This window comes from Schistocerca americana, chromosome 10, assembly GCF_021461395.2.
Source record: "Schistocerca americana isolate TAMUIC-IGC-003095 chromosome 10, iqSchAmer2.1, whole genome shotgun sequence".
NCBI lineage: Eukaryota > Metazoa > Arthropoda > Insecta > Orthoptera > Acrididae > Schistocerca > Schistocerca americana.
The window spans coordinates 180362724-180379845 of record NC_060128.1 but is presented as its reverse complement, the minus strand read 5'-3'; the positions used below and the strand labels follow the sequence as shown (position 1 = coordinate 180379845).

The following is a 17122-nucleotide window of genomic DNA, read 5'->3' as shown; positions in this document are numbered from 1 at the left end:
AGAGCTGGTGTGTGTCACAGACCTCACGAAGCTGTGAACCACAGTTGTTAGGAAGGCAGCTTTGCAAGCTAGTGGTGGGTCCGTGATCGTGTGGACTTCATTTACACGGGGTGGCCCGGGTCCTCTCGTACAACTGGACTGATCATTGGCTGGAAACAGTTAAGTTTGACTCCGTGGACGACGGGTTTGAAGGAGACTCTGTACAATTTGAGCGAATCAATGGCCAACCAGTTCGCTCGACACGAATCGCAGTGAGCATTTATGGGACATAATCGAGAGAACCGCTAGTGCAAAAAGTCCTGTGCCAACAACTCTTTTACAACTATGGACAGCTGTAGAGGCAGCATGGCTCTCTGTTCTGCAGGGGACTTTCCAACGGCTTTGAGTCCGTGCCACATCAAACTGCTGCACTACACTGGGCAAAAGGAGGTCCGACTCGGTATTAGAACATATCCTGCAACTTTCGTCACCTCAGTGTAAATAAGTACACACAGCACTTTCAAGGTATAAGAAAATAAAATATTAGATTACGTTGTAACCTTTGCTTACTCTCGTGGTACCATAGTGATGTGCGACGATTGTATCTTTTCTGTAGATGGTGGTGTACTTAGACTGGGAGTTGCTTTATCCCTGGCTGTTCTTTGCAGGTTCTCTGATGTGACAGATGTGAGTGTGGACTATCTGGTTCACGTGGACACTCTGCGCTATTTGGACCTGACGGGCTGTGGAGTGACGCGGCACGCCCTCGAGAGCTTCGCCAATCTCCGTCCAGATGTCGAAGTCGTGGGACTCTAACGGTATTCCTCCTTTAATTTCTGTCTCTATCTATCTATCTATCTATCTATATATCCATCCGTCTGTCTGTCTTTCTGGATGGTGGTGTGCTTTATATGTGTTACTTGTTGTTGGAACACGTAACTTAAAGTACTTATGGTTGTTACTGAACATACTTCTGGTTGTGTCATAACAGAAGTACGGAAAACAGATTGAATGGGAAGTTCAAATTAAATTTAACATGGTTAATGGATCAGATCTGATCATGTAATGAATCCTACTTTGAGGTGCATTTTCTGCAGCACATTGCTATAGAAGTTGGGTCTTGTGTGATGTCTGTAACACTTTCTGGGATGGATTTTCAGAGGTGTTGCATATTGCCTTAAACTCAGTTTTGCATGGTAAGAATTGCTCGGTTAATAGTGTAAATATGGTGTTTTAATGTGAATTGAGCTGAGAGGACAAAATGAGGGTAATCCAGCATACTGACAGTTTGCCTTTAATAAATTCCAGAAAAATATTTCACTAGCAAAAACATGTTGCAATAGCTTACTTTTATTTCTTTACACAATCACTGCCATTTTTTAGGCTTGTTACATCTTCCTCAGCCTAGGAATCCCCTCATAATAGTTGGTTACCAGCAGTCCATTAAGCAAGTTGTATTCTGGTGTCTTCACTTCACCATGACTTTAAAAATTTTTCATGTCAGGGGACACTGAGTGCCATGAAAATAGTTAGTAGTGTAACCTGGACTGTATGGTGCTACATTAAAAGCTTTCTCCTACATTTGGGAAGCATTTTATTGCAGCCGCATTATGAATGTAGCCACTATCAAACATTTCTCACATTTAACAATATTAGGAAAAGGATATATTGCTGCTATTCACCATAAAGATGACCTGTTGAGTTTCAGACAGGCTCAACAGATGACGTACACATTGTAGCTTTCGTCCTATGCCTTCTTCCAAAAAGAAAATGCACACACATTCACAGAAGCAAACACACCTCAAGTGCACATGACCGTTACCAGTGTCAGCTCCTACGAGAATATCTTCTTTTCCTAATATTGTTGATATTCCAAGTTGGAGTCTCCATTGTTTGATTTATCTCATTTATTTTGCTAGAGGTGTGTGTTCTTGTGCTCTGACTCAACACTTCCAATATCCTGTGAGTGACCGCCTTTCCTCATAAATTATTTACATTCTACCAGAACTTTGCTTACTATATTTACAGTGCCTAGTGGCGTCCTTCCATCTAAAACCTTGTCATCTGCCCTTGGCCTCTCCTGTGTTATCTGGCCACATCTTTTTGTAAGTTTTTTCTCTTGCCCTTTGTGACACACAGGCTTCACCTGCCCTCACCAGGGTGGCCATGCATGACTTTTGTGATGCTTTGTAGCATCAGTCGGACACTTTGACTGCATCGCATACTATTTTACGGACCACTTCTCCACCAGTGCTCTTGACACAATTTCGTGCATCCTTTTCACTCCCCAAACTTGTCCCTTCTTATCCTGTTCCCTGTACAACTACCTAATGCTTTCTTTTGTCTGTTACCCATGTCACCTCATGCTTTCCAAGCACTGTCCCAACCCAAATGGATCTGCATCAGTTGAGGAACGTATACATTTCCATGTTCCTTAAATGCTACATAAGCCATGGGATCCCTACCAACAGCCTAACCATAAAAATTCTTTTCTGGATTCCACCCATCCTTTTGCAACAATCTTCATCCTTTTCAGATTCTGCAGTCCCTATTCCTCATGAATCTGGAACTGAAGGAACACATCTTCATGCCACAGGCATCCCAGAAATTTGCTTTATCCACAAGATGCTGTTACTGTGCAAACCTAATAACATATACATCATCTCCATTTCACATGCAGTACCCCAAAGGTTCTGTCTTAGGTCCCATTCTGTTTTTGTTTTATATAAATGATCTGCCACTTAATATTGAGTGTCACTCAGTTTTATTTGCAGGTGACACATCTTTAATCACTGAAAGTAACATAACCGATTAAATTCCACAAACTGTATTAAATACTTTAGAAAACTTAGATACCTGGTTTGATTTAAATGGGTTAAAATTAAACATGGAAAAGACACAGTTAATGCAATTTAAAACAAAACAAGCAAAATTAAATGATATTCAGGTCAGTCAAAGAAACCAGAAATGTGAAATTCCTAGGAATGCAACTAGATAAAAATCTATCATGGGGGTCACACATACAGTACCTTGAAAATAAATTAAATAGCCTAGTATATGCAATGAGAATATAGTGCAATGGTACCAGTATGGACATAAGAAAAGTAGTATATCACAGCTACTTTGAGTCAGTAATAAGTTGTGGAATTGTATTTTGGGGTAACTCAAACCATATGTGTCGAATTTTAAAACTTCAGGAAACATCATTAGAAATACGCACAATGTAGGGTGAAGAAAACCATGTCCCCCACTCCTAAAAAATCTGAGTATATTAAGTGTTCCCTCACTATACGTATATGAGCTGATTATTTTTGTACACAGTAACCCTGATTTATTTGTAGCAAATCATTTTCAACATGATTAAAACACCAGAAATCAAAATAATTTTATGCTGCCCACCCACAGTTTGAAACTTTATGCTCAAACTCCACATTATATGGGTATGAAAATTTATAACAAAGTAAAAGGAAGAGAATTGTTCAGCATAAATTTAGAAACACTGAAAAAATCATTAAACGAGAAACTACTGCAGAAGTGTTACTATTCAGTAGAACAACTCATAGATGACAACCTGAAAATTTGAACAGGAGAGAGCAAGTACTTACGACTGTTAATCTTAAAAGTTTGTTACTTTGAAGAAAATTATTAATTGCTTAAGTAATTATTCAGTACTGTGTATTATATTACAGGTATTATAAGGAAAATTGTAAAAGAGTTCGTGTTTTGATGAGTCTCCTGTATTGTTAAGTCAATGGCTTGAAATTGTAACTCCTGTCTTGGATACCACTACCCAAGAACACCTATTCTACCCACAGGGAACACCTGATCTTCCCCCAGTAATCTCTTAATAGCACACACACTGCCAAGCTGACCTTTTCAATTTGCCACATCCTTCAAAACTCCATCCCAGCACTCCACTAAATCCAGAACCCAAAACATTGTTGTTAACATTTCCCCCAAGAACCTCAGTCGTACCCAAATGCGTTTTCATCCCCACACCCAAGTTAAACCATACTGGACTTATCAAAGACCTACTCTCCATCTCCTGATCCCTATAGTGGAAATGCTTCTTTGCTACCAATCCCTTGAACCAAAGTCAACCAAATCCTAACATTGACTTTTGCCTCTTCCAGTTCATACCAACATCTGTCCCCACCCCCACCTAAGCACTCTCTGGTCACTTTCCAGGAATTCTTTGCCTCCAACTTGCCCTTGCCATCCTACCCCAGGTCTTTTCCTGAGAACACCAACCTCTCAGCAGAAGAAATGACAGCAATTCACATCATCAAAACAGATCCTGAGTTAATCATCTTCCCTGCAGACAAAGGCTCCACTACTGTCATGATGGATCACAGTGGCTGCCTGACAAGAATTGCCCCAATTGTCTGACTTCTTAACCTATGAGCTCTGCCATAGTGATCCCATACCAGAACCTCTCCCTCAAGTACATCGATCTCCTCACTACAATGCCCAGCACACCCACCTTCCAAATCCTCCCCAAAATGCACACACCCAATAGTCTTGGATGCCCCATTTTTGCTGGTTATTGCGTCCTACTGAAATAATTTCTGCTCTTTTTGACAAACGGCTCCAACCTATTGCCTGAAACCTAGCCTCCTATATCAGAAATACCAACCACATCTTTCACCACGTATCAATCACTTCCATCTCCTTTCCCTCCTGGATACCTATTTGTCACTGTTGATACCACTTACCTGCACACAAACATCCCTCACACTGTGGCCTCACTGCTATCAAACAGTACCTCCACCAACGTCCTTCGCACAACAAACCCACTACCTCATTCTTAATACACCCTACCAACTATATTCGCGCACACTACTACTTCCTCTTAAAGGGGAAGGTATACAGATAAATTCGTGGCACATGCATGGGCACCTTACCTGGTGCCCTCCAATACAAACATTATAACTCCCATCTAAAGGAAATTGTCCTAGCTTCCAAAAACCCCAAGCTCCTAGGCTGCTAGAAGATTGTATCTTCAGATCTGGATTCAGGTCCATGACATCCAATACTCTTTCTTCCATGAACTCAACACCTTCTCTCCCATCCACTTCACCTTGTCCTCCTCAACCCAATATGCCACTTTCCTGGATGTTGACCTCTACCTCTAGGGTGGCTCCACCCAACCTCTACCCACATTAAATCCACTAACCACCAGCATTATCTGCATTTATACAGCTATCATGGACTGGATCAACTAAACCATACACTTCACCATGGCTTTGGTTATCTGTCATCATGTGTGTAAATCGGGGCATCCTACCCAAGATACTCCCATCCTCCTAAAGCGGTGTTCCATCACCCACCCAAATTATACATCATCTTAGTCCAGCCTAATGCCAATCCCACACCCAACCCCTTGCTGCAGAAATCACAGCCCCATGGAAGACCCAACCACCAGACCAGCCCAAGCCCTGCACACAGCAGTTCTTACCCACCAGCAACAGGGTCATATGTGAAAGCAGCAGTGTCATTTACCAGCTCCCCTGAAAACATTACTCAGCTTTTTATATCGGTATGAAAACCGAATAGTTGTCCACTGGAATGAATGGCCACAGCCAAACTGTGACAAAGATTAAAACAGGACTCACCTTGCCACAACATACAATTGACCACATGCTTGATTTCAGTGGTTAACCCCAGGCCATCTGGATCCTTCCCTCTGCATCATCTACAACTACATGGCTACTCTGCAGTTCACACATAAGTGCCTGGCAGAGGGTTTCTCGAACCACTTCCGCACTTTGTCTATTACTTTTCACTCTCAGACAGCATGTGGGGACACTGAACATGTAAGTGGTGCCGGTGGTGGTGGTTGCTCCCATGTATGTGGGTGTCAGTGAAATGTTTGCCTGTTTGGAGGGGAACATTGGAGATTGATATTTTGTAAAAACGACCTTGGAGTGAAAAATATCTTTGTATTAATGTCTCCTACCCCACCTCGTCTATCACATCTGTGACACACTGTCACCTATTTCGCGATAGTACAAAATGAGTTGCCCATGTTTGGACTTTTTTTATGTCTTCTGTCAATCCACTGTGGTAAAGGTCCCATACTGCACAGCAATACTCTACTATAGTCCACTTGCAGGTCTGGGGGTTAGAATAGGCCCGAGATATTCCTGCCCGTCGTAAGAGGTGACTAAAAGGAGTCTTGCACGTTTCGGCCTTTATGTGATGGTCCCCTGTAGGGTTTGACCTCCATTTTTCGAAATTTTCCCAAAGAACGAGCCAATTGGGGAAGGGCACCTTACATGGTACATCATGTCCATCATGCACTGAGACATGTCGCATCCTTTATTGAGGTGGATCTGCATTTCTGCGCATTCTCCAACTGTTGGGCGAGGTCATCCTCCTGGGTGCATATTTTTCCATCAACTGTGCAGTATTGTTTTCTACGCAGATGATGATGATGATGATGATGATGATGATGATGATGATTATGGATTTGTTTGCTTGGTTGCACCTGATATCGAGCACGGTAGCCAATTCGTTGCGGTGGGGCCGCCATGTACCCTGTTGGTTGTAGACCCCTGACCACACAGGGATCGCTCTGCTGATGCCTGGGCCGTTAACTCCCCATCTATGCCAAGGGGTAGATGCCCATCCCCCTGGGGCATCGGGACTCCTGGCAAAGGCCATCCTGCCAGGTGGCCTTTGGTGTGGCTGGGTGGCACATGTGGGGAGGGCCCCTGGTCCGAGTGGGTAGCATCAGGGCAGATGACAGGCGATGAATCGTAGTTCGTCATCTCTTACTGGTGGTGAAACACCAGCAGTCTCCAAGTGATCACGAGCTCAATTCAATGCACAGAAGTACGACCCCAAATCGTTCCCCTCCCTGGCCACACCATGAGAGGAACGTCAGCCTAAGGATGGCAGCAGATCTTATTTGCCCCGGTACCTTCTATGTTCGAGAGCTGATGGGGAATCTTTGATGACGATGAAGCCACAGATTTTTGTTGAGCATTTAGAGGACAAGTTTGGGGAGGTGGAGAGCTTGTCCAAAATGAGATCTGGGTCAGTCTTGATCAAAAAAGCATCCTCTGCCCAGTCACGGGAATTACTCGCTTGTGACAAGCCGGGGGATGTTTCTGTAACCATCACACCCCATAAGAGCTTAAATATGGTCCACGGTATCATATTTCATAGAGACCTCCTTTTGCAGTCCGACGTTGAGCTGCGCGCCAATTTAGAGCGGCGAGGTGTACATTTCGTCCGGTGTGTCCACCGGGATCCAAAGGATAATCAGGTTGCCACCGGTGCCTTCATCTTGGCCTTTGAGGGTGATACATTGCCCGAGAAGGTCAAGGTAATGGTCTACCGGTGTGATGTAAAGCCCTATACCCTCCCCCGATGTGGTGCTTAAAGTTTGGCCATATGTCTTCCCGCTGTACTTCCAGCGTCACATGCCGAGATTGTGGATGCCCATCACATCCCAATACTCCATGTGCCCCGCCTCCCATCTGTTTCAACTGCGGAGAGCATCATTCACCTTGGTCACCAGACTGCAGGATTCTCCAGAAAGAAAAAGATCCTGGACAGACTAACCTACACTGAGGCTAAGAAAAAATTTGAATGCCTGCATCCTGTGTGTATGACAGTCTTCCGCTGCTGCTACAATAGTTGTGGCACCATCAGCTCTGCCATCGCAGGTCAGCTCTGAGCCGGAAGACTACACCTGCCCCCTTGATGGTGGTAGGCATTTCCCTCCCTGTTGCTCCTGCACCACCTACTTTGGGAGCAAACCCCCCCCCCCCCTCCCCCACCACCACCACCACCACCGGGGACATCCATCCCCACTTCTAAGCCAGAGAAACATAAGTTTTCTTCGTCTCCTCTCGCGAGGAAGGGGTCCCTTGGGTCACTCCCTTTCCAGGTTTCGTCTATTGGGAAAGACAACACCTGCCAGTGGCTGAAGAGCCCAAAAGCAGCTAGCCGTAGGGCTTCACGCTCATCCTCAGTCCCAGAGACTGAGCCAGTGAAGTCCTCCCAGCCAGGGAAATCCAAGGTGCAGTGCGAGAAATAAAACCCTAAGACCAAGGAAATTGCAGTGACACCCACACCACTGCTCCTACAAGCTCAGCGGCTGAGGATGGGGTGGATACTTTGTCGTCTGCTGACGCCCTAGATCTCGTTAGACCCTCAGACACAATGTATATAGACTGCTCAGGCAATAAATCTGTGGCAGCAGGTGACTTTGAGATGTAAACTGCCTCATTGAATGTTCCATGACTTCCCAGTCTCATGATGTGATCCTCCAGTGGAATTGTGGCAGTTTTTTCCACCACCTGGCTGATCTGCGGCAACTGTTAAGCTTTACACGTGCTATCTGCATTGCCCTCCAGGAAACCTGGTTCCCAGCAATGCAGACCCTGAATGTATTAGCTGCACTGATTGATCAACTCCCTAAACCTTTCCTACTTCTGGGAAATTTTAATGCCCATAACCCCTTTTGGGGTGGTACCATGCTTACTGGCCGAGGCAGAGATGTCGAAACTTTACTGTCGCAATTCAACCTCTGCCTCTTAAATACTGGGGCCGCCACACATCTCAGTGTGGCTCATAGTAGTTACTCGGCCATTGATTTATCAATTTGCAGCACAGGACTTCTCCCATCTATTCAATGGAGAGCATATGGCGACCTGTGTGGTAGTGACCACTTCCTTATCTTCCTGTCACTGCCCCAGCATCAGGCACATGGACGTCTGCCTAGATGGGCTTTGAACGAGGTGGACTGGAGAACTTTCACGTCTGCTGTAACCGCTGAATATCCCCACGTGGTAACATCAATGTGATGGTTGAGCAAGTAACTAGCACAGTTGTTTCAGCTGCAGAAAATGTGATCCCTCTCTCTTCAGGGTGCCCAAGGCATAAGGCAGTCCCTTAGTGGTCGCTGGAAGTCGCTGAAGCAATTAAGGAGCATCAGCGAGCTCTCCAGTGGCATAAGCGGGACCCTTCCCTGGAGCACTTCATAGCCTTTAAACGGCTCCGTGCCCGTGCTCGCTACCTTCTCAAACGACGGGAGGAGGAGTGTTGGGAGAGGTATGTCTCCAACATTGGGTGCCACACGTCACCTTCCCAAGTTGGGCCAAGATCAAACGTCTTTTCAGGTACCAGGCCCCAACAGCTGTCCCCGGTGTTACCATAAATGGCGATTTATGTACCGACGCAAACGCGATTGCCGAGCACTTTGCTCGAGCCACTGCATCGGAGAATTACCACCCAGCCTTTCGCACACTCAAATGGCAGCTGGAACGGAACGCTCTCTCATTCACCACACACTGCAGTGAATCCTATAACATCTCCTTTACAGAGTGGGAGCTCCTCAGTGCCCTTGCACATTGCCCCGACACAGCTCCTGGGCCTGATCGCATCCACAGCCAGATGCTAAAGCATCTCTCATCTGACTACAAGTGACATCATCTTGTCATCTTCAACTGAATCTGGTGCGATGGCATCTTTCAATCGCAATGGCAGGAGAGCACCATCATTCTGGTGCTCAAACCCAGTAAAAGCCCGTTTGATGTGGATAGCTATCGGCCCATCAGCCTCACCAATGTTCTTTGTAAGCTGCTGAAACATATGGTATGTCGGCAGTTGGTTTGAGTCCTGGAGTCAAGTGGCTTGCTGGCGCCGTGTCAGGGCGGCTTCCACCAGGGTCGCTCTACCATAGATAATCTTGTGTCCATGGAGTCTGCCATTTGAACAGCCTTTTCCAGACAGCAACACCTGATTGCCATCTTTTTTGACTTACGTAAAGCATACGACATGACCTGGCGACGACATATCCTTGCCACATTGTATGCGTGGGGTCTCTGGGGACCACCCCCGAGTTTTATCCAAAACTTCCTGTCTATCTGTACTTTCCGTGTCCAAGTTGGTGACTCCCATAGCTCCATCCATATCCAGGAGAATGGAGTCCTGCAGGGCTCTGTGTTGAGTGTCTCTCTATTTTCAGTGGCCATTAACGGTCTAGCGGCAGCTGTCGGGGCCCTCCGTCTCACCTTCTCTGTATGCAGGTGACTTTCGCATTTCGTACTGCTGCTCCAGTACTGTTGTTGCTGAGTGGTGCCTCCAGGGAGCCATCCACAAGGCACAGTCGTGTGCTCTAGCCCACAGCTTCCAATTTTCAGCCGTGAAGTCGTGTCTCGTGCACTTTTGTCGGCGTCGTACAGTTCATCTGGAACCCACACTTTATCTTAATGATGATCTACTCTCTGTAGTGGAGACACACACATTCCTAGGACTGGTTTTCGACATTCGATTGGCTTGGCTCCCTTATCTTTGTCAGCTTAAGCGGAAGTGATGGCAGCAGCTCAATGCCCTCCGTTGCCTGAGTAACGCCAATTGGGGTGCAGATCACTGCAAGCTGCTGCAGCTCTACAGTGCCCTTGTCCAATACCGAATTGACTATGGGAGTGTGGTTTATGGTTCAACAGCGCCTTCAGCATTACATTTACTCGACTCGGTGCACCACTGTGGGGTTAGATTGACGGCAGGAGCTTTTAGGACGAGTCCGGTGACAAGCATACTGGTGGAGGCTGGTGTCACTACACTGTAGATCAGACGTGCACAGCTGCTCGCCAGTTATGCAGCACACATTCATAGTTCCCATGCTCATCCGAATAACTGTCTGCTTTTCCGACCCGTGCCAGTCCATCTCCCGCATCGGCGGCCCAGATCAGGCTAAAGATTGCGATTCGCTTGCGGTCCCTTCTCTCCGAACTGGAGTCCTTCCCTTTACCACCTCTACTTGCGGTCCGTTCACGTACGCCGCCATGGTGTACACCTTGGCCGCAGCTTTGTCTGGACCTTTTGCATGGCCCGAAGGACTCAGTTAACCCCACTGCTCTCTGCTGTCTCTTTTTGATTCTTGACGTGTTCTGGGGCTCTGATGTGGTTTACACTGACGGCTCAATGGCTGATGGTCACGTAAGCTTTGCATATGTTCATGGAGGACATGTTGAGCAGCACTCCTTGCTGGTTGGCTGCAGTGTTTTCACTGCATAGCTGGCGGCCGTATCTCGTGCTTTTGAGTACATCTGCTCATGCTCTGGCGATTCATTTCTCCTGTGTACTGATTCATTGAGCAGCCTACAACCTATCAACCAGTGCTACCCTCGCCACCCTGTGGTAACATCCATTCAGGAGTCCATTAATGCCCTGGAACAGTCCCGCCGCTCCGTGGTGTTTGTGTGGACCCCAGGACACTTCGGAATCCCTGGCAACAATCTTGCCGACAGGCTGGCCAAGCAGGTGATGCGGAAACTGCTTCTGGAGATAGGCATCTCCGAAGCTGACCTGCATTCTGTCTTACACCACTGTGTTGTCTGGCTTTTGGAGACGGAATGGCATAACAGCACGCATAACAAACTGCGTGTCATTAAGGAGACTATGAATGTGTGGAAGTCTTCCATGTGGGCCTCTCGCAGGGAATCAGTTGTCCTCTGCCGGCTCCGCATTGGCCATACGTGGCTAACGCATGGATACCTACTCCGTTGAGAGGACCCACCTCAGTGTCGCTGTGGCTCCCAAATGACAGTCGTCCACCTCTTGTTGGACTGCCCACTTTTAGCTGCTCTGTGGCAGACTTCTAACTTTCCCAGCACCCTGCCTTTGGTGTTGGGTGACAATGCCTCCACAGCAGCTTTAGTTTTACGTTTTATCCGTGAGACTGAGTTTTGTACTTATATGCAAGTTTTAGTGCATGTCCTTTGTCCCTCTGTCTTTTCCACCCTATTGCTTTTAGGGTGGAGGTTTTAATGTGTTGCAAAGTGGCTGGCTTTCCCTTCTTATTCTCGTGTTTGGCCAGCCACTGTAATCTGTTTTCATGTTTTACTATCTTCTGTTTCTAGCGTCTCTGTTTCCTTGTCCTCTTTTGTTCCTTTCAGTGTTCATTGCCGTCCTTTTGTTCTTGTGGCTTTTCCTTTCTTTCAGTTTTGTGCTGTATGTTTCATTCGTTCTATTCTCAAACTTGTGGCACTGTTTTATTAGGAACAGGGGACTGATGACCTCATAGTTTGGTCCCTTCTCGCGCCTTTAAACCAACCAACCAGAGCACTCAAAGACCATCGCCATTCACACTGTAGAAGTGTTGGGAGTAATGTGGCTAGTTGCATGTACCGTGAAATGGGTGAGATGAATTTAATATATGATGAAGACAATTGCAATGTACAAGAAGCTGTGGGACTGTATCTTGTGATCTATCCTGACAAAAAGGTACTGTGCCACACATTATTTGCAACCCTGCATTGTGTGTGGGAAACAGGCTCATTCTGTGTGTGCAAGCTGGATGCTGATCACCAACAATATAATGGACAGTTGCAGTGGATGAAAGTATTCTCGATTGGGTGCAGTGTATGCTGTCAAGAAGTACACGAGGTGTATCCATGCCACTGATATCCTCAACCCTTCACCTGTTGCACTGTGTGTGATGAAAGGCTGCATCTATTTCATTCCCAATACATCCAGGCATTGCAACGGGGGGACTACAACAAGCACATGGGATTTGTATGGTGGTTTCTGCAGAAATCCGCTGCACACTGAAGCTTCATAGCAAGTGTCCTCTTCACCAATTCTCTGTTCTCACTTAAGGGTGTTGTGGACTTTCTCAACCTGCATACATGGGCAATGTGAAAACACAGGCTACATGTACACTTGCCTCTAAATTCAAATTGACCCTTAACGTGTCAGCTGGCATCGTCGGACAGTATTTAATTGGGCTGTACATTCTCTTGGCCCATTTGACGGTCGCACATATCTCGTTTTTCTGTGAGAGATTCTGCCGGACATGCTGAATGGTGTATCTGTACCTATTTGTCGCTGCATTAAATTTCAGCACGATGGAGTCCCCGCGCATTTCAGCAGACGAGAGGGGGCACATCTGCAGGTAACCTTTCCTGGCCACTGCTTTGCTCGCAGGGGCAAGTCGTGTGGCCACCACGATCACCTGATCTGTCCCCAGTTGATATTTTTCCTGACTATCTGAAGGGCTTTGTGTATGAAACGTCTGATACTTTCCCAGAGGGTCTAGTGGACAGGATTGGTGCGGTGTCAGGATATCTTAGATACACCAGGTATCTTTTAGAGGGTGTGTTCAATGCAGTATCGATATCGGGCATATCTCGTTGCATCTGGACGGAACTTTGAGCATCTCCTATATTGGATGTCCATTTGTAGCATGTGACTAAAAAACTGCAATATCTTTTTAGTAGCCCTGGACGTCCCTTGTGACCACTGGCTCCTGTTTTATTACTGATCCTTGGTGTATGCCCTGTCAGTTTATAAAAGTTTCTGAATCGCCCTGTTATGTAACTTATGCCAAATTTCCAAGTCATTGAGTCACTTTGTATCTAAATATATCTGACATGTCTAGTGATCAAAATTCAACTTAGTAATGAATGAACAAATGATTTTCCTGACCTTGTTTTTTCAGGTATTAATGACTCATCTTCTCTGAAATGTCCAAAACACCTCCAAGTAGTGATGGCATGGCAAAATTAAATGTGCAGACAGCAAGTATGTCTACTAAGGTGCAATTGCACTTTTTATGTGCCCTATTTCATGGATTTTACCCGCAAATCGTAGCATCCATGAACAGTAGGATGCGCCCTCCTACTGCTAAGCTACTTACACTTTTACACAATCACCTTCTTTCTAAAATAAAGGAATTTGTGAAACATGTAACTCTGGACAAGGTAAATGTTAAAAATCACAAGAATGAGGGTCACATAACACTGCATAGGTTTTCGTTGTGTGTACTTCTCCATATTTACACAGAGTTGGCACTTTTAAGTATCCCTATTTTACTAGGTTGGCCTCAGATTTGCCAACGCCCATTCGTAATGTATTCAGTGATCTCAATGTAGTCCAATCCAAATCTTGTCCAGCAAATAAGCTTTCTGTTGACTATACCCCAGCTTGAAGATGACTATTTTGGTTGCCCAAAGTTTTTGTCTGGATTTCTTAGCTGATTGAATTTACTGTAGATGTTGACTGTAAAAGTCTCGTCATAGACTTCAACCTAGGTGTGGCATTGTGATGCAGTGAGTGAAACTCATTTTCTTAGTCTTTCTTCCTATTGACATTTGTGGCTACTTGCCAGTGTACGTCACGAGTAGAAATGCCTGCTGTGCAGTACAATTTATGAACGGGAACTGGTTCCAGGTATCCAGTAATTAGCATTGTGGTTTCATTAATGTTTGTCTTTGCTTTTCTCATGTGGGTGGACTTGTGCCACACTGGACAGGCATATTCACCAAACAAGAAACAGTGTCATGGATGAAGTAGGCCTACAGATCATCTGATAGTAACCAGGGTGACTACTGTCAGTGTTTCCAGATGGTGATGTTTTAGGCTGCCATCTTAGGTTTGTGCTAAAACAGTGTTGGCAGTGAGCGAGGGGTCTGCCTAAGGTAACTCTGCTTCTTTCTGCCCATGTGTTTCATGGATGAGACTTGCATACCTAAGTTTTGTGTGGGTTTAGCTTCAGCTAGTTCTTGTTATAGTAATCAGGAAATGTTCTGAGAGCAGCACCTGTTCTGCTTCTTCAGTCATCTACCCATACTGTCAAAGCAAGGTTGTCTGAACATTAAGAACTTTCGCAAGAATTAGGTCTCGGCTGATCCTTTGTGTAAATGCGGAAGAGCAGTGGTGACTGTACTCCCTTGGGGTTGACCTTTTCTTTGTTTCCTCCAACAGTGACTGCCTCTTCCTTCTGCAACTAGTTTATACAGTGGTGTGAATATAAATTAACAGAAATGTAAATGAAAATGACACAGTATTCACATTATGTACTTTTGTTTGTTTTGGTTTACAAATTTAACTGTTGTTGATGGTTTGACAGATAGCTTGGTGCATGTAGGCAGGGAAATGAAAACAATTTTTCAAAATATAACTGAATGGATAAAAATCCAATCACGAAGTGGTGGCAAGAGGAAACACACACAAAAGTTATGGAAATAAGCAAGTTTTCAGAGCCAGTGGCTCCTTCTCCTAGCAGAAGGGTTGTTGAATGGAAAGCAAGAGGGATGAAGGGAAAGGCTAGTGAGGTTTAGGAAGTGGTGAGAGTTAGAGAAAAGTCACCTATAAAAGAGTGTGTGTGTGTGTGTGTGTGTGTGTGTGTGTGTGTGTGTGTGTGTGTGTGTGTGTGTGTGTGTGTGAAGTGCCACAAAATGCTACGGGTAATTTATTTCCTTGTTGATATGACCAACACCTGATTAACACACATTTATAGCATGTTTGCATGCAATATTAAAATTATATCCATATGGGAGTATGGGAGTTCGCTTTTCGTGGGTACCAGTCACCTCTTTTATAGTTTTGCTCTTGTCTGGCCAGAGTGCATACTGTAGTTTTCTACTGAATGTTGAAGAATGTATCTTAAAAAGGCTCACAATTGGTACAATTTGTTTTGTAAGTCTAAAAAATGGAATTCAGTGAAAAAAAAAAGGGCGTGGCTGCAAGATGTGTGCGTGAAAACTTCTTTCGCATGTTCATTGGCAGAATAACCTAAAACAATTAATAATCAGTTTTTGCTTAAAAAAGGAGAAATCAGGTGCTGCATAAAGGGAACTGTGCATACAAAAAAAGGCGGCGGTACTGGTTACTCTGACAAACGAAAACGCATTTTGCCAAAACATAAATTTAACAATATACATTGGGTTTATAAGAACTGAAGAATGACTGCTTGAATCTGGTTTGAAAGTTTCTAACATGGGTAACGTTTAAATTGGCTGCACTTTTAAGACTTCCAAAGTTCTTGAAAAAATGTTTTATTTCTTTCCAGATACTGAAGATGGATCTCAGAGTCCTCAAGTTAACTGTAAATGTTATTGCAACTAACATAATTCATTTTTATTCAGTAAACTGTAACAACATTGCATAAAATTAGCTACAGTGATCCGCTTTTAAAAGAACTAATGTGCACGCCAGCACACATTTTTATACATATATCGCAAGAAAATGTACAAATAAGACAGAAGCGTTCCTGCTCTCCACTGCTGTAATGAAGAGAGCCAGCAAAATGGTAAAGTAACAATAGTTCATTTGAGTTTTGAGGAATTTTTAATATTTTTATCTGTGAACTGTAGACAAAATCATTCCAGTTTCAGGAATGAAGGATTGTAGTTTGTTGTTGTGCTCACACCTATAATGTATTGGAATAGATAGATACATTTAAATAGAGTAGTACTTTCACAGGAATGTGAAATGCCTAGCACCATGTGAACTGAACACTTTCAACTGGCACGTCTTTCTGCCTTCTGCTGTTTAGTGTAATCCACCTATCGTGGCATTCTTTTGTATAGTTAAGAGATTTATGACATTGTTTTTCTTCTTGTGTAATTATTATTTAGGATAATAAGACAGAGTATATGTTGTGGTTTCTACACATTCTGCAGTGTTCTCTGATTAATTTTTATGTATTGTGGTTCCTGTGCAAAGGAATTGTGAACGGTTGTTGCAGACAGTGATTGGAAGAGATGTATTGTTTGTATGTCACAAATGTAAAACTGCCCTTTTTTAATTAATGTGAAATGTATGTGAATATAGTCATCTTATGGTGATACTCTATAGATTAATCCTTTTTATAAATTCATGTTTTTTATGTTGCATACTGCACACATTTTATGCAGCAGTCATATGAAATATGTGTGCCATGATGTGTTACAGTTTCATCTTTGGACACTGTGTATAAATTTCCAAACGTATTTTTGAAAAAGAATATTCTTGGAAATCAGTAGATGTAGGAGCTGGTCATAATTGAATATAATGCAGGATTTTTTTGATAAGAGAGGGGTTCTCTTTGGTTCTATTGTCTACCACAGGCATGGGCAAACTATGGTGATTTACATACTGTCTTTAGCTCTTGGGCTGCCTTTCCATATGAATGACACCACCACTCCTAAGAGCTAAGATCAGAACTACAGTGTCCACAATGTTAAAGCGCATCAGGTAACACTGATGGGACTGGCACTCTTTTTCCGACATTCCACTCTTAGAAATTAAGCCTCAAAACACTCTTTGGAGAGTACATACAGTTTACATTCATCCTATCTTCAAACACCTACCCCCCATGAACCATGGACCTTGCCATTGGTAGCAGTCTGGTCCCTTTAAT

General features: G+C 44.3%; 1 protein-coding gene across 1 annotated transcript in view; it reads left to right on the top strand.

The window, feature by feature from the left end:
• LOC124552709 overlaps positions 1 to 16389 on the top strand; it is a 77371-nt gene extending 60982 nt beyond the window's left edge. The window contains exons 9-10 of the mRNA XM_047127051.1: positions 648 to 797; positions 15791 to 16389. Of these exons, the coding sequence (XP_046983007.1) occupies positions 648 to 795 (148 nt within the window). The 3' untranslated portion in view covers positions 796 to 797; positions 15791 to 16389. The remainder of the gene's footprint in view (positions 1 to 647; positions 798 to 15790) is intronic.
• Positions 16390 to 17122: the final 733 nt, after the last annotated feature.